This window comes from Miniopterus schreibersii, assembly GCF_964146895.1.
Source record: "Miniopterus schreibersii genome assembly, chromosome: 1".
Taxonomy (NCBI): domain Eukaryota; kingdom Metazoa; phylum Chordata; class Mammalia; order Chiroptera; family Miniopteridae; genus Miniopterus; species Miniopterus schreibersii.
Window position 1 is genome coordinate 53,993,456 of NC_138101.1, and position 26,493 is coordinate 54,019,948.

General features: G+C 35.8%; 1 protein-coding gene across 4 annotated transcripts in view; it reads left to right on the forward strand.

Annotated features, from left to right (window-relative positions):
- CCSER1 (coiled-coil serine rich protein 1) overlaps window positions 1-26,493 on the forward strand; it is a 1,053,860-nt gene that overhangs the window by 232,356 nt on the left and 795,011 nt on the right. For all 4 annotated transcript variants that reach the window (XM_081140171.1, XM_081140174.1, XM_081140172.1 and 1 more), the window contains exon 5: window positions 7,196-7,316. In XM_081140171.1, the coding sequence (XP_080996297.1) occupies window positions 7,196-7,316 (121 nt within the window). The remainder of the gene's footprint in view (window positions 1-7,195; window positions 7,317-26,493) is intronic.

Consider the following 26,493-nt stretch of genomic DNA (forward strand, 5'->3'; position numbering starts at 1 on the left):
ATAGCCTCACTCTGACGTAAAATTCCCAAGTCTTTAGAACGTGCTGTGGCTGCTTTAGGAACCACAGCAACTACTAAAACCCAACAGAAGCTCAAAAAATAACACTTGACTTTAGTTTTAAAGGACAAGGAGGAGTTTGTAGGACTGAAAAAGAAAGGAAGCAGCGCATTTCTGGCAGGAGAGTGATTTGGGTGGAGTAGCAGAAACAGGGTGCTCAGGACACTGCAGGTACCTGGTGCGATGGCAGCGGGGATGGGAGGTGACGCCAGTGGCCCATGATTGGAGGAGGCTTGTTTCCCACACTAGGGAGTTTGAGCTTCATTTTGTGAGTAGCTGGGGATTTGGTAGAGGTTTTCTCTGCAGGGGAACTCTGTGCTCAAAGTTGTCATTTGAAGGAGCCATGCGATTTTAGCCGCGCTGGGCTGCCGCCCTCGCCACCTGCGGCCAGCGCCCCCTCCGCTTTATTCTTCCCTTCTCCTTGCGCCTGCGGCTCTCCCGGCCTCTGGGCGATTGTGGTTAGCACCTTAGGGGTCTCAGGTCAGGACGATCAGTTTTCTCATTGTCTCTCTTCTTCCTTTTTATTATGTTCCATTAATGTAAGCAAAATAAATGCTGACGTTTGAATGTCATGCAGAAGCAGCCTTACAGGTGGCTCACAAGCTCAGGGTGCTGGAGCTCACTCAGCCTCACCAACTGCAGGAGCAACAGCAGATTTATATTGGTGAGGAACAGGGAAAATGCAAATGGGCTAATATTTTTCTCAGACAGTTTTCTGCCAGCTTTTGTAAGCTTCTGTTTATTCAATAATAACATAATGGAAATTTAAAAAGTATCCTAGTATTTACTGCTGATACTGATCTGTTCAATTCTAAATTCGTTTACTTCTTAGAGAAAGGAAAGTATACAATATAGGAACCAGAAGTCCTGTTTCTCCCAAAGAAGCTTTATTTCTGAAGGGTTCTCATCTGTTAAAATGTGGATCCTGTCGTCGTTAATTGAGGAAGAAACTAACCAAATTTACACCTATATAGTGCTCTTTCTGTTGATGGATTTCATGGAATGTTTATCTCTTGAATATAAGGGTAATGGGATAATAGGATGGTCGTCTTCTAAGTTACCACTAGGCCAGTAAAAGTTATTCTTTCGGCTTGTAATTAAGTTTGAATCTTTGCAAGAGGGTGGGGAACATCAAGTGATGGCAAATTAAGTGTTTTATTTGTGCTGATTTATGCATATCATAAATATGACAACATTTTAAGTTAACTGTCTTTCGCTTAAGCTGTGTAATATATGGCGGCCACAGATAATGATACTTAAAATTTCAATCAACATTAAATTTTTCTCCTAGGCAGTGAATGATAGAGGCTCATGATATAGTTAAAATATCCCTTGCTAATGCCTGCTTTAAAAGAGTTGATAGGTTGTTTAGAAACTATGAAACTGGTTAAACACAAAGGCTATTTTAATTTTTTGTTAATTTGTTTAATCTTAAATACTTTGTTTACTTTAAGTGGATTTTAATGTTCCTAAGTCAAAGTACAAAAAATTCAATATCCAGGATCTCATAGAGTAGTAAAAAATTATATTTTCATTTGCATATAAGATATACTTTATAGAGGTCAAGACTAAACACAGGTAAGGTTCATAACAAAAGAAAAATATAACAATTCTTACCAACAGGATTGTGGTTCTACTTTTGTATATCAGCACAATCAGTTACATTAGGGGAGATGCCAGGCCTTAATTAATGGGATTATTGATCACGAAATAAATGAAAATGCCCTTTTCTAGAAGCTAATTTGCGTTGCCTTTTAAGAAAATCTAACAAGCAAAATTCCAAATAAAAGGCAGATAATTATAAATTTGTTGTTATGAATCTTCAGCAGAAAACTATGGCTCAAAAGTATGCCTGAAGCTAGAAAATATAATTATACTTAGCCTAGCAATGATGTGACCATTGTGAATGAAGGCACATTTTTGAGTACCACTTGTATTTCAAAAACAAAAACAAAAAAACTGAGCTGAGAATAAGAGCTCATAGCTATAAGGGAATTAGAAATCATCTAATTTTTAGTCTTCAGTGTATTAGATCAAAAAAATTGAGACCTGACGTCACATAGTTAAAATCAGATCTATTTAACAGAATCAAATGTCCTGATTCTAAGTCTAGTATGTTTATACCATAAAAAAAAAATGATACATCTGTCACTTACAATGCCATATGTATTTAGAGAATTATGTAATAGTAATACATATTATATATTTATGCATATATGCATGTTTTATATATAAGCAATATATGAACTAGCACTTACTATATTAGCCTTTATAGTCAAGGAAAATGTTATTTTATAGGATGAAAATCCTCAAAATTAGAAACAGGAAGAGGAATTCTTATTTTTTATTAGATTTACAGATATAATTTACATTCAACACGTGTTGAATATATGCGAAGATGTATACATTTGTGTGCGTTTTTATATATAAAGGAATTATATAATTATATAAAGTTATATCTATATTTTTTCATCTCTTGCATGATAATTGTCATTCATCACAGTGGACAGAGAGAGCGTGATGAGTAGGGATGCAGAGTTGGGAGCTAAAATCTGTAAATTTTCCCTTTTACTTACTAACTGGCTGTGTGGAAAATTGGCTAATATCCCTGAACCCATATGCTTTCTCCTCTGTAAAATGGGGATTATGAAACCAACTTGCTGGTTGTAGGAAAGGTTAGCGGTAGTGAGGTAATGTGGTCCAGCAGTCATTTTATGTTCTGCTTGTACTGTGACAGTTCAGCACACTGAGGCCAGGGGACTCTCTGTTTATGTCTCAATATAATATTTCTAATACTGTACACTAACATGATTTAAATCTGAAAAATATGCTCCTAATTACTTAGGTACATGAGCACCGGAAGGGTAATTATTTGCTGATGTTACAGGCACCTTTCACAGACGCCAGAGAGGTGCGATTGGACAGAGGGAGTCAGAGGGAGAGGGCTGTCCCCGCCTCGGTTCTTCTCATGCCATATGAATGAATTCAAATGATTAACAACAGATGGTTGCATTGTGATAAAGCCAGTTTATTTAGAAAGTAATTTATTAAGAAAGTAAAATACACAAATTTGTTAAGGGATCAAGGCAGACAAATCTATACCTCTGGCTTATGAAGCACGGATGGGCTCTCAGCTAACCTGAAGGGCGAGTAAGGTAGGGGTTTTTTGCCTTATGTACTTTTCTGTCTATAGATTTTAAAATTCCTCTGCCAAATATCTTGGTACAGATTAATTTCCAAGGTCCCCCTTTTACTTTTTCTGGCCTCCCCAGAATTTGTGAGAAGCGCCTGGCAATTTTATCTTGCCCAGCCCCAGACTGGCTTTTCCGTGTAGGGAGTGGGATGAGATAAGGCTGCCCTGTTCCTTCCCCTTCCTCCCTCCTCTCTGCAATCTTTGGAGAGACATTAACTGTTTGCTCTCAAGGGTCCCTGGCTGGGGGAAGATAAGGGCTTGCTATTTATTTACAAGCTGGCTGCAGGCTGCCAAACTGTTTGGCCTCGTTTAATGTTCTTGTCTCAGTTTCCCTATTCCTCCTGCCTTGGAATTTTTCTAGCTTTTCACTATCCTGTAACATTAGTATGCATGAAAGTGATCTTTGGGAATTGAACAGCTAGTTGTGATTTAATGTCCATAAGTCTTTATTCCTCTTGGCTAATTGTGATCTGAATTTTTATCAACAGTAGGTAAAAGCATGGACTTTGCAATCAGAGAGACTTGGTTTAAAGCCCTGAATTAGTCACTTAGTAGCTGTATGAGCATTTTATTCATATCTTCACATTTCTGTATGTATAAATAAATAAATAAATAATCCCAAAAATGTTATTGTGAGGGTTAAAGGAAATAGTACACTTAAAAAGGTTTTTACAGTGCTTGATACAGAAAACTCAATAAATGTTTACTATAAATTACTACAGTCATTATCATTGTTATTACAAATGCAGTGGCACTTTCATCTCTCTTAAGAAACTAGATCTTTGCACAATTGTAGAAAAATTAAAGTTATGGGAAACTGGATAGATTGCAGTGCTTTTGGAGAAAGGTACATAACCATTGATCCCTTGGTATTAACATGGGGAGACAATAGATGGAATCATTTATTTTAAGGATTATCATGTTTTGTTTAGTTAGGATACTTTGAAAATCTGACTCACCTATTATTATATAGTGTTTTTTTGTTCTTATACAGCCAAATATTGGTATATTTCTATAATATTAATATATTTCTATAAAAAACTACAATCTTAAGGTAAATTTAAAAATGGTTAGTACTCTAACAGAGCAATAATGGAAGATGACGTAGCAGGAAAAGAAAAGGAAGGGCTTATTCACATACTCAGATAACATAAACTTATAAAAATAATTTATTTTACTGAAAAAGGTGTAAAGTCTAATCTAAAAAAATTAAAATAACTCAATAATAAATGCACATGAATTTACTGAAGGTTTTGAAAACAGGTATTTCATGGTAGGTCAACATTTTGTCATTTAAAAAGACAGTTACTGGATCCTACTATATTTATTTATCTTTGTATCTCTCTATTATCTCTCTATCCATCTCTCTATCTATCATTTATCTGTCTGCTGTCAAAGAGCAAGTTGATTACACTCTGGTTATTGGAATGAAATTCTTATTTGGTGCAATACAGATAATGAAATCATTTATCAATATGAGCATATTTGAAATATGAAAAAATTACATTATTTGTGATATTTTTAAGTGAAATGCTATTGTTCATTAAAAAAACAATAAAAAAGACCTGAGTGGTAAGACATTTTGCAGTTGTAATTTTATTCCTATATCATTTTGGTTACTGTCATTGTAACAGAACTTATAAAAGAATATATTTTAAAAGACTGATTTTTAATAATTGACACATATTATCATATTCTTTAACTTACTGGCAAAGGGCTGTACTTCTAATATATATCTACCCTTATTGGAATGGAGTGAGGCATCAGTGCATTCTGAGACTTATTCTGCTCTGTTCCAAGGCTCTTTCAAAATGTCCCCTTACAGACATTTCTTCTATATCTCCTAATTCTGGCTTAAGGTCTATTCACTAAAAAAAAGGTGGAACTTGGGCTTGAGGACTTACTTTGGAGTACTGTCGCTGGTCATGATGCACATCTCTTATTTGTATAGTGATTTGTGGACTGAAGAGCTATTAGAGAAGTTGGTACTTTATACAATTACAGCTAATATACCATGCTAACTGGAATTTGAAACATATTTTTGGTGGTGTCTGATGTGATTTAACTAAACCATGTAACTGAAATTTGTGCATATCAGAATCATTTAAAGCAAGGGTTGAATATATATATTCAATTTATTAGTTATCAGGAAAATATAAATTAAAACTACAATGTAATATCACTATATATTTATAGGAATAGTCGTGGTAGGTAGAATTCTAAGATGACACATGACTTCAGCCCTTGTATAATTACTTCTACTGGAAAGATGATGGGACTTCACTACTAAATTATTTGTTACGTTTCATGGTAAAAGGGATTTTGCATATATAATTAAGATTATTAATCGACTTTGAGGTAATCAAAAGGGAGGTAATCTAACATAATCACATGAGTTCTTTAAAAGTAGAGGAATATTTTCCCCAGCTGTTAGCAAAAAAAGAAATTAGATTTGAAGCATGAGAGGTCTTCAGTGTGAGAGATGTTCTTTATTGCTGAGGTAGATAGGCTGTGGGTCACTGGCCTTCAGGCAGCTCAGAGTGGCCCATGGCCACTAGCCAGCAAGGCAAAGGACACCTGTTTCGCAATACTGCAAGAAACTAAATTTTGCTAGTAACCTTCACAAGCTCAGAAGTGGATTCTTGACCCCAAACCAGGCTGCCAACTTGACTTTGGCCTTGAGGGACCTTAATCAGAGAACACAATTGAGGCCTCCTAGACTTCTAACATAAAGATCTTTGATAATAAATGGATATTGTTTTAGACTGCTAAGTTTGTGTTAATTTGTATGTAGCAAAAAAAATATAATAAAAATTTAAAAAGCAAAAAACATGACAAAACCAAGTGTTGGTACAGATGCAGAACAACTAAAACTCTCATTCTATTTTGGGGAATGCAAGTTAGTACAATCAGTTGAGAAAATTGTTTGGAAATATCTACTAAAGCTGAATATAAAACTTATGAACATACCCTAGGTGCAATTCATAAGTATTTTTGCAACATAAATCTATTTATGCGCAAAAAAGTGTAAGAAAGTTTATAGATATTTTGAAATAGCCCCAGACCAGAAACAATCCAAGTGCCCATCACCAATAAAATGTGTGTGTGTGTGTGTGTGTGTGTGTGTGTGTGTCTGTGTACAGGGTGGGACAAGAGTAGGTTTACAGTTGTTTGCATGGAAATAATACAGTAATTAATAAATAATAATAGAAGAGTAAATTCTGTGTTTTGTATACTCACAATTGAAAACCTACTTTTGCCCCACCTTGTGTGTGTGTGTATGTATATACATATATATATACATATATATGTATATATACGTATATGTATATACATATATACATATACACACACACGTACACATATACATGTGTATATATATATATATATATCATCCATTGGAAAGTTACATATATAAGAATAAACAAATTGAAATAAGCCACACATAAAAAAAATAAACCCATAAAAGAGTATGATGCCATTTACATAAAGGTTAGAAATAGACAAACTACTCTATGGTTTTATAAGTAATTATAATGGCTGAGTTTGGAGGTGACAATAATGATTGGAAAGGGCTACACTGGATTTTTAGGGTGCTGGTAATGCTGATTAAGCCTACGTGCTCATGTTGCAAAGATTAACTGTGTATGATTTGTGTTTTCATTCTTCCATGAAAAGCTTTTTTTTTTTTTTTTTTTAGTGAAGGACTGTAGGGTGTTGGCAATACCTTTTTCACTGTGCGGCTTAAAAAAAAGAGAAAATGCATAAGGTCCTTCACTCACTAGTGAAGACTTAATTTAGAAAATGATAATTAAGGATAAGTAATAATGTTTTAGTTTAGTCATCTATTTAATTTGACTGAAAATAAAACAAGAGAAAAAGGGAAAGTGAGAATGGTTAATAAATAATTTTGACATTTACAATGAATCCTTTTAATAAAAACAGTTTGCCGGGAGGATTCCTACCACTCTGTAGTCTCATGTGCCGCCCTGGTCCTCACGCCTGTGGAGCCGAAGATAGAAACGAAGAACAGAGAAGAGCTAAGATTCCCTGAGCCAGCCAAACAGTAAGTTGTTTGTCTGATCCTTTAGAGCTTTGTGACGTTAACAGATAACTGATCCGAGTTAGCTTGCTCAGAAGTTGTGATTTATAATGAATGTGTTAATAATACTAGCATATTGAGAGCACAGAAATAAATTCCGTACAACATTAAAAATCAATCTCCTGTCTCCTAACTAACTTCTGTGTCTTCCAACTTCATGTGTTTGAACCGTGTCCCATCCAAGGGTCACGTTGTTGCCTTATTTTAGGAACATGGGTGAGTATTCGGAGGCACTTTGTTTCCCTGGATGCGCTGTTCTTGGATTGCTGACTTTATAGTTGTTGGATTTAATGGTCTAAAATGTGATCAGATTTTAATATCAACTTCCTAGCCTAAAGTTGGTTTGCATTTTTATAAGGAATAGAAACTATTATTTTTAACTACTTTAAATCAAATACCCTGAATTAAAACTTCACACTACTTAATGTTTTCATATTCTTGCTATTTTAACAGATCAAGCTTAATTTATATTTAAATTTGATCTTACATTGAATAAATGGTAGATTTTTTTCTTATAATGGCCAGAGAGAACTAAATTTATGATAGCAATTGTGAGGTATATGGACTTGAAATATCAAATAAACTAGTATTATTTCTGGGTATGCATTAAGTAATGAAACAGGAAAGCCTAGTGGTGATTTTCCAGCGAGAGGAGCGGCATACCTGCTTTAGGGTTGGAGGCTAGGTGGCGTGTGGGGTGGCCATGAATTGCTGGCTGACCACTTCATCGGGGAGGCAGGAGTTTCCGTAAAGCCCCTGTATTTTTCCCCATTGATAACACTGAATTGTCCATGTTTGTTTCTTGATGTCTTTCTACTGAATAAGCTCCTGAAGACAGAGTTCTCTGGAGTGAAAATGCCTGCTACTCTTTGTGATATCAATTAGAAAATCCCTTAATGTTACATTTAATAATGTTGAGTTCAAATGGAACAATGTATATATTTGATTGCATGAGCATGGTATTAATACCCTTATTATAGAGAAAAGAAATATGAAGCAATCAGGACGTAATGATTGTAATTCAGTGTTAATACAGTCTAAAAGTGAAAACAATTTAACTGCTCTTAATATAGTCTGATTTTTAGGTTCTAAAAGCCTTTTTTGGTCTGATGGGAAGAAAATTACATCTTATATATGCCAGTTGAATTATATTTGAAAATTCAAATGTATTTTCTTTATATATATATATATATTTTATATATATATAAACTCATATATGTATATATGAGTTTACATAAGTTACCTATATATTTGTAAATTGGGTCTTAAATTCTTTTAATTATATTTCAGTGACTCGGTTCAAAACTGGTCAATAGTGTTATTTGCTTACATAAGATATCTTTTCCCCTCAGTGTTTAGCTACTTTACTAATACTCAGTCTTCTTTATTCTGAGATATACATTAAAGCAGACAGCATTTGTCAACTGGCTGTCCCTTTCCTTCCTGTTACTCTACATCTGCGCTCATGCTCCTATGTAGTCTTTGAATCTACTTTCTTGTATAAATATTCTCTCTCAGTAATATCATTCATCCACTTACATAGTTTGTTGTTGTTTATTTTTCTGAGTCAGAGAGATGTTGGTTAAAATTTTAACTCTGCTATGTATTAGATGGAAATTGGGAACATTTTATTTAAACTCTTTGTGCTTCCCTTTCCTCATCTGTTACTTGGTGTGATACCACCATCCTTATAGGGTCATTGTATGTATTATGTGAAGCTATATTGGTAAAGGGCCTGAAATCTAAAAATCCATAAAAGTATTAGTTATGGTGCCCATTCCATAACTTTAGCTATCAGCCATTGCTGATGATTTACAGATATATTCGCCTCTTGAAGGCTCTTCTGAAGGCAGGTCTAATATTTAGTTATCGACCTGACTTGTATACCTAGGTGTCTTACCAGAATCTCATACTAATTATTCCTAAAACTGAATTAATGACTCATCTAGCCCCCTTAAAATTTTGATTTTTTTCTGACTTCTATATTTGTATAAAGTTACCATTATTTTTCTTTTCTTAAAATACTGATATGTTTTTTCCTTTACATCTTATATTCATGTAGTACTTGATTACTTGATTAATGTCTCTATTATATTTTTCTTACAATTTGAGTGGGCCAGGAAGGTGTGTGTATACACCTAATGTTTGAATTGTTTTTCTAACATATATATTCAATTGTGATCTTAATGAAGCCATTCAAATAGTGGCCATCTATCAAATGGAGATTACATATGCCCTCCCTATCTCACATTGCTATTTTGAGAATTAAACGATAGGTGTGAATATGTGGCAAAATAATACAATATAAATACAATTACAATAGAAATGTAAAGACATAGCGGTTAATTCAAAACCCTTGTTTGCCAATGAGAGAGGCCCCCAATGCACATTGGCTTCAGAAAGATCAAGGGTGGTGGTTGTTATTGGCTCAGGTAATTAAAAATTATGGAGGTCGAAATTTCCTCAAGTATGGTTGGGCCTGATACTCAGATGATGTCATAAAAGGGTCATTCTCTCTATCTGCATCTCTTTCTGTTGCTTTCCTGCCCGTAGTTTCCATTTTCAGGGAGGTTCCTCTAATGGTGACATTATTACCTTTAGCTATTGGGACAGATTTTTATCTTTTCAACACATCCAGTGTAAAGAGATAGTTTCTCTTTCCCTTTAATCAAAACTAAAAAGGTCCAGCTTTGAGTTTCATTGGCTTTCACTAACTTAGCTTGTTTGACATGACTATGCTGAAGCATTTACTGTGCCCAGGAGTATTTGATGATAATGATTGGCTAGAACCAAGTTACTTGACAGACTGGAGCACAGGGTGAAGAGGAGAGGGAAAAGGTGATTCCACACTTGAAATATGGATGATGTTGATGAAAGAAGACAGGGATCCATGCTAGGAAGTCAAAAAAATGGATGTTCAATATAGGTAGTAATATAATCACCGTTATTTTAAAGTCAGAATTCTTTATTATATTTAAACTGTAGACATTGAAATGCTACATTAAAATACAATTATGGCTCTGGCTGGCTTGACTTAGAGTATAGGCCCATGGACCAAAGGGTGGCAAGTTCAATTCCAGGCCAAGGACACAAACCCACATTGCAGGAAGGCAGCCAATTAATGTGTTTCTCTCACGTTTTGCTCTCTCCCCTCACCCCCCTCCCTTCCACTGTCTCTAGAAATGAATGGAAAAAATATCCTTGGGTGAGGATTGAGAAAATAAAAATAAAATACAATTATGTTTATCTTCATTTCTGGTTTTAAACGATTTTTCACATACTTAATTTTATTTAATATTTTTTGATCCAGCTGTGCTATTGAGAAGCACTATAACTTGGTGGTTAGGAATTCAGACCTTGGGCTAGTTTTTTGAAACTTTCTTAACCATAGTTTGTTTCTTTTTAAGAGAAGTTACTTTACCTTAGAGTGCAATGCCTGAGACACAATAGGAAGGCAAGAATATAAAAATTTTGCAATTTGCACAACAAATATTTTAGATAAATAACCTCATCGCATTTTTATAAATGGGGTTATCAAAGCCCTATTTGGTATTAGTTTTGTGTACTTTGGATTTTCCATTCGGAAAACTAATAGTCCACCAATACTATAAAGCCAAGATATTAGAATGCTGTAAGTGTAGACATTATTTTGAATACCTAATATTTCCTTTAAATTCAGGATTGGATTATTTCTCTACATAAAATTTTCCCTTTAATTGTACAGGCTTTATGTGATATCATGAAAAAATCCATTGAGTCTTTGAAACATAGGACTCATACAGTCGTATAATTCGAAACTCAGCAAATCTCTTGCTAAGAACAATGGCATTAATCTCAGTACCTGGGCCTCGGAATACATAAGAGTGTACATAAGAAAGACTATGTAAGATTATGTAATTTTGAGGATGTCATAATCTAGGTGAAGAGAGAAAACATGCACCTAAAAGATCAATTGTCATATAAAGGGAGCAGATGCTATTTATGCAATGTAAAGTACGGATTTTGGTTAGGCATATGATTGTTTAAAGTTAGAGCAGGTTGATTGATATATCAGCATAAACCTATGAAAATAAACTCAGAATATTGGTCTTAATTATAACATTGTATTGATATATCATTTTAGAATGTAATAAATATTTTATGACTGAAATATTTTTATTATCTTACCAACTTTTAATCGTAGTCTGGGGATAAATATTCTAATTTTGACAAATTGTTTTTAAGTATTCTCACGTATTTATCACTTTTTAGGCATTTTTTATAAGGAAAAAAGTAAGAATTATGCATTCCTATTAGGAATGAAATACACATTTTTTTCAGCATAGCAAGTGATAGGGAGAAAACAGCTAAATCTTTAAGGAAGGAAAGCTACATTCTGATCACTGTAGTGGGAGAGAGTCAGAGATTTTTCTCTTGTTGATATCTCCAAAGTTCATCTTAATGCAGCAAACAAAGATGAGAATTTTACTCTACTTTTTAGTCTAGTCTGATAGGTAGCTCAGAATACCATAGAAAGGGTAAATTTGCTTGCAAAACAAAAAAAAATCTTTGTGATTCAAAAAGAGTATACAGTTTTCAATTATTTGATTATAAGCATAGAATGTTGGGATCAAAAAGCTTTGAGTGCAAAACTTTATAAATTTATAAAATCCTACTGTTAAAAAAATGACTATATATCCAGCCACTCTCAGCATGTTACTCAAACCTGTACATTTCTCAAATCACAGTTATGTGCTATGAGCATCTCATGAAATGTATATAAATTTCAAATTCCAAAGAGAACGATAGAAACCACTTCCATGATTAGTTTTAGATTTTATTTTGTGCTTTTATTAGAAATATATGTACTCTTGTATTTGTTGAAATGCATGTACTGTTTGTACATACCATGACTCAACATCTGAAATAAAGGGATTTTATAGCCATTGTAAATTTAGTATCATAGAGGTGAATGTAAGAGAGAGAAATCATTCTGTTACTTTTGTCAATTTTCATGTTTTTTATTTTATATAGAGAAATCTAAACGTCCTAAGACATTTGATTTATTGTTTCAATTTGTGGAGATGATGCATTAGTTAGACATGCTGTCATTCACTCCAGGTTCAAGGCCTCCGTCTAGTGCTTTGTTTTGTTGACATGAAGAAGGTTCCTTGAGCTGCTTCTGAAAGGGCACAGATGCCATCATTTAGTACAGAGTGTCATATTTTCTAAGAAGGGCTAAAACTAACCTATTTTATCCTTAGATGGTTCTTAAGAACACACATTTAAAGTTCTGCCAGCTCTTTTTATTTTATCTGAATGAATAATGTATTATTAAATTTGAAAAAGTTTAAGTACTTTCTAATGTCTATAAAGTTGTTACACAAACTCTGTACAGAAGACACATCAAAGAATCCTCTTATGAGCTCATTTTCAACTCTACACATTTCAAGGGAACATATTTATGCTTTCAGGTACACGTTTACTTGTTTAATCCATCAAAAATAGGTAATTCTTGAGTAGTTGCTTTGTTCTTGGCACTGTGCTCAGGGCTGGGGATTTGGAGTTGACAAGCGTTTATGAGAGTGCCGTCTCAAAAACTTAAGAGTATAGTCAGGGGGACACACATTAATTGATTAAATGCAACAAGAAACCCAAGATTGTAGATGTGACAATGGCTATAATGTAGAGGTAGTATCATGTTATAAGGGCTTTAATATGGGACTTTAACATAACCAAGAAGGTCAGGGAAAACTTCCCTGAGGAAGTAATTCTTTAGCTAAGATCTGAAGGATATTAGTTAACTAAGTGAAAAAGGAAAGGAAGAATTTGCCAGCAGAGACAACAGCTTGTTGAAATACTCTGTGAAGAGTGGAAGCAGGGAGAAATTGAAAGAAGGTTGGGAGAAGTAAAAATAAGCCAAAAACATATTTTTAACCAGGCCCCAGGTAACCTGATCTTTTAAAAATTTTATCCTGTGTTCTTATAAAGAACAAATTGGGTGTGGTGAGGGCAGTGGTATAATGGAGCTATCATGGGAGAGCCAATTTGTTACCATTTCTTCCCAACTCCAAGTTCGTGATCTTACATTGGAAGCTTGAAATTAGCCATGGGTGGGTGTGTTTACACCATAGTAATTGGCAAATCTTACAAATCAGGGCTTTCCTCTCTCCCAGAGAGATGGTGGTGAACTATTTTCCAGCACACTACTAAATGGAGGGTGGGTTGGGTGTCTGTAGTGAGACCATTTAGGTGATTGCTGACAGTAGCTTAGGTTAAGGTGTTGGCATTGGCGATGGTGAAATTTGAAAAGGGAACTGAGACGATATATATTTCAGAATCTAGGCAAATTAAGTATGGTTAATAAACTAAAGCTTTTAATATATTACCAAGTACTTACTTTAAGGTCAAAGAAGAAATATGTGTATTACTAATTGTAATTATGATAAAATAATGTAATATTGTGACAATCCTAGCATGTTATTTTGAATTAGTAATAATTTAATCAAGGGAGGCTATTGGACTTTTTAAATTTATATTGAATATTATCAGTGGAACTATATAAGTGGGAAACATATAATTGTGCTTTGCACAAAATTCCTTTCTGAATCATTGCCATTGATTCTCACTGAAAATCCACACCAATATAAGTAAATTCCACTTATGATTCTTTACTAATAAAGAATTCTTTACTGATATTTTTCTTCTGTATTTGGTCTCTAGCCTTTATTTTCTGTTCGTCACTTGGTGCCTTAAAACTCTTATATTTAAAAAAAATTAGAAACTGAGGCATGACATCAGTGGAATCATAGTTTGTGACCTCTTGTGCAAGGCTTCTTTCACTCAGCATGTTTCTGAGATTTATTCACGTTGTTACACGTGCCAGGGTCCATGCCCTTTATGAGTGAGTGGTGTTGTATCAAATGGATGTGACATAGTTTGGTTATTCATTCAGTCCTTTCCTCTTTGGGCCACACTTTGCAAAGTCACTGAATCACGGAACCACAGGGCCTTTGGGTGTGAAAGAGAGGTCACAAAGGCCACCTAACCCAACCCGTACACCGCTGATATCCAGTGCTTGGTACACTGCCCATGAAGTTTCAAACCCCTGCCTGATACCTCCAGTGACATTTCATTCCCTTAGCGCGAAGCTGCTTCTGATCTTGGCCAGCCTGGTCTGTTAGAAAACTCTTATTTTCAGCACAAATCAACCTCCCTAGATCATTTCACAGAGATCTCAGTTCTTGTCCTGGTGTCAGTCAGACACAGTCACCTCCCTCATCCTCACCACAGGATTTAGGTATCCAGAAGGACAACCACCACCCAGCAGTGTGCTGATAAATGTTTAACTTACAACTCTGTTCTTTTTGTTGGTTAATATTTTGTTATATAATATTCCATTATATAAATGTATCAAAATATATTTATCCAATCTCCCGTTAATAGATATATACATGGTTTGCAATGTTTGTTTTATAAACGGTTGTGCTATGAACATTCATGGGCTCCTGGAGCTGGTGTGAGGATTCTTTGGAATTGAGATGGAAGGGCTGTAAGACTCATACATCTTTCAGTTCAACAGACAATGCTAAAAATGTGCCAGGACTCCTCATGGTCCATGCCCTTGCCCACACTTAGCCTTGTAATGCTTTGTACTTTTACAAGTCTTAGGGGTGTGAACCAGCATGTCACTGTGGTTTTGACTTACATCAACCTATTTTTAGTCATGTAGAGTATCTGGGTATCTTTGCAAATGTTTATTGAACATTTGTGTGTCCTGTTCTATAAACTGCCTATCCATATCTTGTCCATTTCTTTATTGGGGATTTGTCTTTGTACTTATTTGGAGAAATTCTTTGTATATTATGGTTTCTAAATTTGAGTTGCTATGTGCATTACAAAATTCTCTTCCAGGTTGTGGGATATTTTCTAATAAATTGTGACTTTTAATGAACAGCATTTTATTTGGGAAAAAAGAGAAATAGAGGCAGAATAGAATAAATATCAGGATACTATTATGAGTATGAAACAGCCCTCTTCCTATGCAGGTTTTAAAAGAAATGGTACCTGTTTTGTGATTTTGGTGAATTCAAGGGTAGAAACAGCTGTCAGAGGAGTTAAGAGACTTCTGTGCAGAGAGCTGGTGCCTAATGTGAGTCCCCTCCCCAGCTTTTGGAGGAGGAGTGGGAGCTGGGAAGAAAAACTTTCTAATCTCAAGCCTAAGGAAGAGTCTGCAAGGGTGTCATTCGGAGAGCTTCAAATGTATCCTCTCCTGTTGGAAACACAAAGCGCAAATGCTGATTTATGCCTAGAAAACTGAAGGATGCTACAGACTGAAGTTTAGAGGGTGAAGATCGGCTGGCCCACTGTGAAAGCAGCACCGTCTTGAACTCCCAGAGCCGGTCAGGGAGACTGCAGTGTTTATTTGTGAACCACCTGCAGGACAAGGGAACCCAGCAGACAGAGCCGAAGGGTGTCCATCTACCCATAAGGGAATTGTGGGAGAGTCGCCCAGAAGGAGACCTCTGAAGAAATCACTTGTGTGCCCTTTGCTAGGCTCTGGAGCCAAGAAAAACCTACTTAAAGTTCTTCTGGCCAACTGAATACACCCCCCTCCCCAACTTGTTTCTCTGATGGCAGGAGTTTGTTTACTGTGAGGCTGAGAAGCTTGTTTCAGGACGTTCACTTGCACTGGGGACCTTCACAAGGCTCTAGAAGGGACCTGGATATTTTATCTTTCTTTTGCTTACTACTGTTGTTATTTTTTTTCTTTAGTGACACCTCCAGATTTTGTAAACTTCAATCCTCACAAAACCTGAATCTGTAATTTAATATCACTGCCCTTAGATTTAGACAGTCAGGATTCTTGCATGGGTTTTGCACTTGAGAGAGTTGAGTTATAGCCTTTCTCTGGCTGTGCCTCTTTCCACAGGGAAGGGTTCCAAAGGGTTAAGGGTTCCCAGTAGCCAGGAACCTGAACACAGTAGTGGCGGACAGAGCTTAGAGAGGCGGCTGGGGCATTCAGCCTGTGAGGCCTGATTGTGCAGGAAGAAGCCCAGTGTCCAAAGGAAAGGGGAAGGCTCTGTGTTTGATCAATTAAGCTGTATCAATTAATATCACAAGAGGATCCTTTCATATTTCATCATATCTATTTACCCTATTGGAAGATGTGGTCTCGAAAGTCATTGGTTTGTTAAATTAAAAAAAAAAAGGCTCAGTAAAGTTGATTGTTTTCAGGCTTCATGTGTTACTCAAGAACCAGAGGATTTTGATATGAAATAAATAAATAAAAATCTCCAGAGAAACTGCTCCCCTTGATTGAGTGTTATTATTTTATCTCTCTGCTGTTTATTGCTCCTTAGTGACTCATAATATCTCATACCTTGTGCAGACAGCCTGTCAAGTCGAGAAATCATATTGTAATATTTGCATGTGGTTTGACAACCCTTCCTTGTACAGTGAGCACACTTCGCTATTTTTCAGATGAGTTGGGACAGCCTTGATGAGATGAGTGAAGTGTTTCAGCTCACCAGTGCAGTGCGGCACCACTGTGTGCTTTATAGTGTAATATAAATGCAATTTGTCAGACCACTGGAAAAGACTGCAGGGCCATCACCATTGTTGTGAAAGTAGCTCTTAGGCACAGATAAAAGGCAGGGTGCCTGCTTTCAACCGCCCCTGCTAACATCATTAAATGGGCGATTTCTGTTTTCATATCATTGAAATATTTCATTTGAATTTATTTTATAATAAATGTAGACAATAGCATAAACCATTTAATAACACTGTAAAAATGCTATACTACCCACTATTAAATTATTGCCTCTGCCCTTCCGCAAGAGATAGACTGATAGAAAAATCAAGAGCTTTGAAATTTAACGGATCTCTACTTACAATCCTGAAGATGTGTCGAGCATATTATTAATTTTTGAAATCAAGTGTCCTCACTGGGACAAGAACACTCGCTTTGTAAGATTGTTTTAAGTATTTTGGGCACAAAGAAGAGAAACAACAAAAAGTGCCTGATGTAATAGCTGTCGTATGAGCAGGTTGGGGAGAGGATGGGGGGAAGTTTATTAAAACAAATTGTTCTGTGAGATTTATGATTTTAGATTTCCTTCACTTTACCTCCTCCTAGGTGATTATCTGCTTATTTCTGAAGGAGGTGCTATCTTTTTCATCTGTTAGATTTGAGTCTCTTTTACAACAAATACTGCCTTTTTGAATCTTCTGTAATACTTCCATAGTAATTAGTAGGTACTCAAAAATACTGGAGGCTTGTTAGTTTTGAAGTGAAATGCATCATCTTTGATTTAAAAGGTAGAACCAACTATGAAAGTTGTTTGACAGTATCAAATTGAAAATGAAGTTAGGTTTGATTAATGCATCACCATTATTAATATTTCAATATTAAATATTCAGACAGTAAATATTTGAATAATTAATATTTGAAGATCTCACATGGAATTCAAACAGTAGTTTTATCACATATATTAAAAAGAGAGATCTCTGAACTAGGAGCCTGAGTCCCACACCTGGGACAGGGCAGGGCGCTGGTGTTTCTAGACCATGGGTCTCTAAAACAAACGTGGGCAGCACAGAGCTCACAGAGAAGGTCTAAGTAGTAAAAGTCCCAGAGAGCATGTTGTAAATTGTGAAGGAGCCCACTTTTCAGTGTTGCTTTATAGAGGAATCGATAAAGAAGATTCATGAAGATTCTCAAATCTGAATTAAAGAGTCCTCATGATAGATGGAAAAATTGTGGTACTTGTGGCCCGACTTACTCTCACGCACAGCTGTACTATTTGAACTCCTTTATTATGAGACTCATTACATAAAAATATAATTGCCTGTATACTGCGCTGTCTCTCACAAGACGTTGAAGACAGTTTTTTGTTTTGTTTTGTTTTAATTCTCTCCCAAGGATATGTTTTTATTGATTTTCAGAAAGAGAGGAGAGGGGGAGAGAGAGAGAAACATCTTACATGTGATCCAGCCCGGGATCAAACCTGCAACCCAGGCGTGTTCCCTGCCTAGGGACTGAACCCACAACCTTTTGGTGTAGAGGCCAACACTCTCAGGCTGGGCCACCCAGCCAGGGCAGAGGCAGGTATTATTTGAGGACAGATTTTTTTTCTATCAGGCTTTGTGATTTTGTTTTTCAATTTCTGGTGCTTAGCATAACATTTTATACATTGTAGGTGCTGGATTATTATTTGTTAAATTTATAAACATACTGTTTTAATGAATATTTTTACTTAGTAGCACTTGTATAGTTCATATTAGGTGTCATGCACTGTTCTAAGCTTTACAAATACTAATTCATTCAGTTCTCCCAACAGCGTTTTATGCCGTTATTTTCCTCAGGTTATCACTCTTGAGGAAACCAAGTCACACAGAGATTAAGTAACTTGTCCAAGTCGACCCTTTAAAAAACATTAAATTACACTTTGCCTTCAATTACTTTAATTACTAAATGTTAAACTTGACACTCTAGGCAGTCATTCTGTTTTTCACATTTAGTAATTTTATTAAGCTTTTACAATATAAAAAATATGGATGTTATTATAAAACAATAATACTAAAGACTATTAGCATTTGCAAATCAACAGACTAAAGAGAAGAACTTAAATAACAAAATTATTCATTGATGATTATCAGAATCAATCAGTACCTCTTCATTTGTGTGTATGTTTCTACTCAAATAAGCCAGGAAGAAAAGAAAACCATTTTTGTTATTATTTTTGAATGCTTCTGTCCTATTTAGTGTCATTCATTTTACTAGCTACTTTTTAACACTTATTTGTTTAGTTTCTCTATTTTTACATTTCTTTGAAAATAACTTTTATTAAATTTATATCAATAAGGTTAAAATTATATATTTTGTCAAAGAATAAAGAGGAACACATGGATTCAGAGAAATGTATAAGATGAAAAAAAAAGAAAACCACAGTGTTCTAACCAGTGTATTGAGGTAAAATGTCACATGCTTTGCTTTACGAGATATCATGACACTGTGCATTAAATAAAGTATTGATAAAAAGTTTGGATACACTTTTAAAAGGTAGTTATTGAATGACTTTTACTTTTTTACAGAATTCAGTGTAGTATTATCTCTGTTATTTGGGATACAATTAGGATACAAAGTTCTCAAATGTCAAGGATTTGACATCTTAAATTTTAAGTAAAGAAACAGTTATAGCATATATTAGAAAGAATATAAACTAAAATATACAAACTGGGATCATGGCCCCAGATCTTTTTGTGATATTAATGCCTGACCTTAAGTAAGTAATTTCATTTCTGTGTTCTTATCTTAGCTTTAAAGGTAAGCATTTAAAATTAATATTTTCTGAGAGGTGTGAGGTGATACCTCATTGTAGTTTCTCTGATGGTTAGTGACATCGAGCATCTTTTCATATGTCTCTTGACCATCTGTATGTCCTCTTTGGAGAAGTGTCTATTCAGGTCCTTTTCCAATTTTTTAATTGGATTGTTTGTCTTCCTGGTGTTGAGGTTTTTTAAGTTCTTTATAGATTTTTGGATACTGACCCCTTATCAGATGTATAATTGGTTAATATGTTCTCTCATTCAGTGGGTTGTCTTTTAATTTTGCTGATGGTTTCCTTTGCTGTGCAAAAACTCTTTAGTTTGATGTAGGCCCTATTAAGTTTTTGTTTGTTTGTTTCCTTTGCCTGAAGAGATATATCAGAAAAAATACTGCTATGAAATATGTCTGAGATTTTACTGCCTATGTTTTCTCCTAGGACTTTTTATGGTTTTGAGTCTAACATTTAAGTCTTTAACACATTTTGAGTTTATTCTTGTGTGCAGTGTAAGAAGGTGGTCTATTTTCGTTTTTTTTTGCATGGATCTGTCCAATTTTCCCAACGCCATTTATTAAAGAGACTATCTCTAGTCCATTGTATGTTTTTGCCTCCTTTGTTAAATATTAATTGGCTATAAAGGTGTTGATTTATTTCTGGGTACTCTATCCTGTCAGGATGGCTATCATCAATAAATCAGCAAACAATTCTTGGTGAGGGTGTGGAGAAAAGGGAGCCCTTGTGCACAGTTGGTGGAAATGCAGATTGATACAGCCACTGTGGAAAGCAATATGGAGTTACCTCAAAAAATTAAAAAACGAATTGCCTTACACCCAGTGATTCCACTTCTGGGAATTTATCCAAAGAAACTCAAAACAACAATTCAAAAGAATATATGTACCCCTGTGTTAATTGCAGCATTATTTAGAATAGCCAAGATTTGGAAGCAGCCCAAGTGTCCATCAGTAGATGAGTGGATAAAACGGTGGCTCATTAACACAATGGAATACTACTCTGCCATAAAAAGGAAGAAAACATTTACCCTTTTTGAGAGTTTGAATGGACCTGGAGAACATTATGCTAAGTGAAATGAATCAGAGAAAGATGAGAACCATATGATTTCCCTCAGATGTGGAATTTAATGAACAAACTGAACTACCAAGCAAGAGAGAGACAGACGCATACATAGACTCAGGCAGACACTCTGCTGCTGCTACTGCTGGGGGGTGGGGGTGGGGGGTGGAGTGATTGAGCATAAAAGAAAAAAGAAGAGAGAAAACTCATGGACGTGGAAAACAGTGGGTTATTGCTGAAGGCTGGGGGAAGGGGGGTAGGTGGAGGTGGAAGATGGCATAGAGGGGATAAATGGTGATAGAAAAAATATAAAATAAAATATAAAACAAATTAACATTTGTAAGGCCCCATAATCTCTTACTCTGATGTTCTAACTTACTATTTTAAAATTTCTTTGTGCTATGTAATTTTAAAAAATTGTTAAAATTGCACTAAATATTAAATATTAGTGAATGTATAATAATTTTGTGTTTTTAAACATTTTTGTCATTTAAAACTATTCTATTATGTTACATAAAGCTATAAATCTTAGGATCTTCTGAACTAAAACCTGTCACATTCCAAACAGAAATTTAAACATTTTTTTCTCTCTTACTAACACATCATGCTTCAGAATGTTCTAATTTTTTTTTAACCCTCACCTGAGGATATGTTCTTCATTGATTCTAGAGAGAGAGAAGCGGAGAAGGAGAGAGAGAAACATCGATGTGAGGGAGAAGCGTGGATGGGTTGCCCCCCATTCTCGCCCTGACCTGGGTTTGACCCACAACCTGGATATGTGCCCTGAGCAGGAATCAAGCCCACCATCCTTTGGTTCATGGGACCATACTCCAACCAGTGTTTCTTTGTTCCATCCTATCATAAGCTAATTGAGTGAATAATGTCAGGGACTTAATTAATGATAGTCACAGAATTATATGTTTATAACCTTTTTCTCCTAAGTGTATTATTTCTGTTGCATTATAAGTAACTGGGAATAATCCCATACCTTGTCATCCACTCAGAATGGGTAATATAGCAAAGGTAGAGAAGTATTTTGCCATTTGAAATTCACATATGTTAAAAAAATCTCTTTAGCTAAAAAAATTCTGAAAATTATTGCACTATATTCAACTGTGCCCATATACTTTATCATTTAATTAGAATAAGAAACAAATTTGAGGCCCTGGCCGGGTAGGTCAGTTGGTTAGAGTGTTGCCCAGGTGCGCCAAGGTTGTGGATTCGATCCCCCGTCAGGGCACATGCAAGAGTCAACTAGTGAATGCATAAGTAACCGGAACAACAAACGGATGTCTCTCTCTCTCTCTCTCTCTTTTACTCTCCCTCTCTCTCAAATCAGTCAATCAATCTTGCCCTGCCTGGTTTGGCTCAGTGGTTAGAGCGTTGGCCTGTGGACTGCAGGGTGCTGGGGTTGATTCTGGCCAAGGGCACGACCTCAGTTGCAGGCTCGATCCCTGGCCCCAGTCGGGGCTCGTGTGGGAGGCAACAAGTCAACGTGTCTCTCTCACATCGATGTTTCTCTCTCTCTTCCACTCTCTCTGAAAAGCAATGGAACAAATATCCTTGGGTGAGGAAATAAATAAATAAATAAATAAATAAATAAATAAATAAATAAATAAATAAATATCTTTTTACAAAAGAAACAAATTAGAAAGCATTTTAAAAATGAATGGAAGTTTACTATCAGGAAATCGGTAATATCAAACTAGAATGGAAAACAGCTGGCTGACAATAATTTTATGATTTAAATTTAATGTAGTTTCCATATGTTTCCCGTCATTAATTACCAGGCAGTTTAAATTTTTTCACATGGTAATTTAATGTGTCACAAGAGAATTGTTTTAGAAAGAAAAAACAACAACAGGGAATGGCTTGTTAAATCTACTGTACTATTATCCTAACTATTGATCACATTTTTTTCTATACCTGTAGCTGACCTGGAGGGGAAAAGATATTACTGTAAGCTACTTACAGCTCCCTGAAAGAAATTGAAAATACTTTATTTCATCTATCACCATAATGGGTTCAGGAATATTATGAGAGAATATTACAATATCTTTTATAGTCTTTATCTTTTTAACAAGGCTGACAAAGCTTTAAATGTCATTTGATGACCCAGGTACTCTGGAGAGTCGCCTTTAACTACTTCAGTGCACCTTCCAGAGTGAACTGAGAGCAAAATGGAAGTTAAAAAGCAAACTAAATGCATTGGCAGGCGCTATGGAACAGACCGCTCCCTAAACAGTTGTCTTCAGAAACTTGATTGAGTTGATGGACCAATTTATGGAGGTTGGTCTGTGTTGCCCCAGTAAGGACAAAATTTGGCTCTAGTTTTACTGATATTTCACCCCAGTATTAACACAGTGGATGGTTTCTGATACCAGAAGACAAGTTTTAAGAGGACAGAGACACTTATGTGTATTTCCTATTAATCAGTACTTTTTTAGATTATAAATGACAGTTACTCAATTTAAAAAGATCTTAAGGATCAAAGCAAAAATAAAATTGTAGATCCACAGAGATTACGATATAAATTTCTTCAAGAAACTTATTTTATATTCTTCTGATTATTTTGTGCCAATAGAGTGCTGTAGTCAAAACAGTGGTTGTGTAAATTCTATATTCAGTTGGCACAGAATTACTCATTATTTCAATTTTGAGATATTACTGGGCTAGCTGTATTTACAAATATTAAGCACTGATCATTACTCCTGTCCCAAAATAAAAATATTGCAAAAAAAATAAGTAAAATTTTTATATTAAAATGACATTATAATTACATATCAATAATGATAAAGATATTTATAAATGATAAAAATTTTAGTAAGATATATAAATTTATATAAAATGTATAAAAATAAATGTATAAATGTTATTGTACTTCGTATTAAAAATTAGTATTTCTACTTCTGATGTGCAGTAGTTACCTTAGAGTGATAAACAATTTTTCAAAAAAAATCAAAACTACCCAATGAGATACATGGTGATCTGTAAGCAGGAATTTGTCAAGTGTAAGATATTATTTCTAAACTATTAAATTGACAAAATGATAACAAATGTAAACTTTATGTGAAGTCAGATAACCATTTCCATTTCTAATAGGTCAAAAATTTTAGAATAAGTTTAATATGGTTTCACTGTCTTAAAACAAAACTTCATGGAAATCATAAGTAAAAGTGGAGCACTTATGTGCTGTTTTCTATACTGGTTACATCCTTAATGTGAAGGGAGTATTGTTGGTAAGCTGCAAGACTCAACCTCAGGCCAGAATCAGTCAACATTTTTATTGTTTTTAATGATTTATGTAACCCCCTTTCCAAAAAAAGTGTGGAAAAATGATGCAACTGCTGTGTTAAACAGCATGTTGGTTTTTCAAAAAATTAAACATAGAATAACCGCAATTCCGCTTCTATGTACACACCCAAAATAATTGCAAAAAGGGACTCTTACAGATGTTTGTACACCTATGTTTATAGCAGCATTATTCACAATAGACAATAGATGAAAGCAACCAAAGTGTCCACTGACATATCAATTCATAAACTAAATGAAGTGTATACAACGGAATATCATTTAGCCTTAAAAAGGAAAGAAATACTAACACTTGCTACAAAGTGTATGGACCTTGAAGGCATTATGCTAAATTAAATAAGCCAGTCACCAAAGGACACATACTGTTTGATTCTATATATATGAGGTACTTAGTGTAGTCAGCTTCATAGAGACAGAGAGTAAAACAGTGGTTTCCGGGGGTGGGGTTAAGTGGGATGGGGAATTATTGTTGAATGGGTATGGAGTTTCATTTTGGGAAGATGAAAGAGTATTGGAGATGGATGGTGGTAACGGATGCACAACAATGCGACTTTGTAATGCCACCCAAATATGTGTTTTAAAATGGTTAGAATTGTAAATTTTATGTTACTGATATTTTAACACACACATGCACACACCCCACAGTATGGAGAACTCTGAGAAAGATAGCTTATATGTTGGTACAGAGGATCCCAAATTCCATCTATCAAAGACTACTGCCAAGCTCATGGTGTTCACAACAGCAGTGCTTAAACACACAAATTCCAAGAGCCTGTTCTGGGAGATTTATATTTCCAAACCAGCCTTTCTAGTCCTGCATGTTCAACACTCCGCTCATCTTCTCTCCTGGGATGTCATATAGCACCATAAACTCAGCATGGCCGGTAGTGACTGTTTTACTTACCAACCATCCCAACAACTTAAATAAATAATCAGACGAATACATTTTTCTAAGACTTGTTTCTCCTCAAGTGTTAGCTACCTAGTAAATGGTTGTACCATCTACTAAGCGTTCATTCCTGAAACCCCAGACAGTTGTTGATACCGAGTCTCTCCAGCAGGTTCTCTAGATGCACTGCTGCGCGCTTGCAAACTACTCAGCCGATCACAGGAGCCTCCAAAGTAGAATCCCGCAGTTTTTTCTTGACCCTCCTTTAATTTAGTCTTCACAACTCAGAGATCTTTCAAAAATGACATCTCCTCAAAACCGCTGCTCTTAGAGTCGAGTAAAAAATTTTCAACATGTCCTTCAGGGCCTTGAATTATCTATCTTCCTTCCACCTCACCCTGGACCTCCTCAGGCCCATCCCCTATTTCTGTCCCCTAACACTGGATTTTAGCTCTCAAAATACATACTTCCTCCTTTTACTCAGGCCTTGAATTTGCAGGGTTGGGAAAAAGTAAGTTTCCAGTTGTTTGTATGGGAAATAATAAAATGATAAAAGTAATAGTAAGAATAAACTCTGTATTTCACGTACTCACAACTCTAAACCTACTTTTGCCCACCCCTGTTTGCTTTCTTCCCTTTATACCGGCTGGTCTCTATTCACCTCCTGTTTTATACCTCACTTCTCCCAGTAAGGGGATTCTGTTATGTGCCCTACATTCGGTAGTTTTCCTGTACCTTATTTGCCCTAAAATAGTTAAATATATGAAAATGTTACCAAATCAGTAATTGGGAATTGCCACAAGTCATCAGTCATTTAAGCCCTGCTTTTCCTTTATATTCACGTGAAAAGCCCTGGACCTTACTCCCGAGACCTGTGTTCGGCGCAGCGCCCCTCACCCCGCCCGCGTTTCAGCACCGTAGGGGCGCTGTCTCCTGGGGCCCTGGCCCCGCTCTGCCCAGAGCCCCGCTTGGGCGCAGCGCCTGCTGGCTCCCGTCCGCAGCGCCTTGCCCCCAGTGTCCCGAAGCCCCCTTCATCCCTGACGCGGCTGCTTCTCTTTAGCTGTCTTTCTTTCACCGGTACTTTGTCTATCAAGTTTTTTCGCCGCTTTTCTCTCCTCATGCTGCGTATGCCTCCTACGTGCCCCAGGGCTGCCGCCTGAAAGCGGGTCGTGGGTAGTACCCCGGTGTCGGCGGCACGCGTCCCCATCCTCTCTCTCCCACGGCCTGGGCTCCTGTCTTCAGGGGGGCATTGAGGCCGTTACAGACGATGAGACGTACTAAAGGCAGCTGAGAAATATTTCCTTCTTGCTACATAGATAAAAACTTTCTGTCCTTGTCACCCTTCCTGCCTCTGGTTTTATTAGTGAGGACAGTATCCTCGGACCTGTAACACCTGCGTGGAGGCTCTAGGACTATACTCACATATTTAAGGAGAGGGACCTATAATCTGAGAGCAGTGCCAAGTCCACCTGGAGCCACCATTCTTGATGTCGGATAACTAATGACTCACCTTATTCTTTAAGACATCTGTATAGGGAATTCTGTTTCATATTACTTTGCA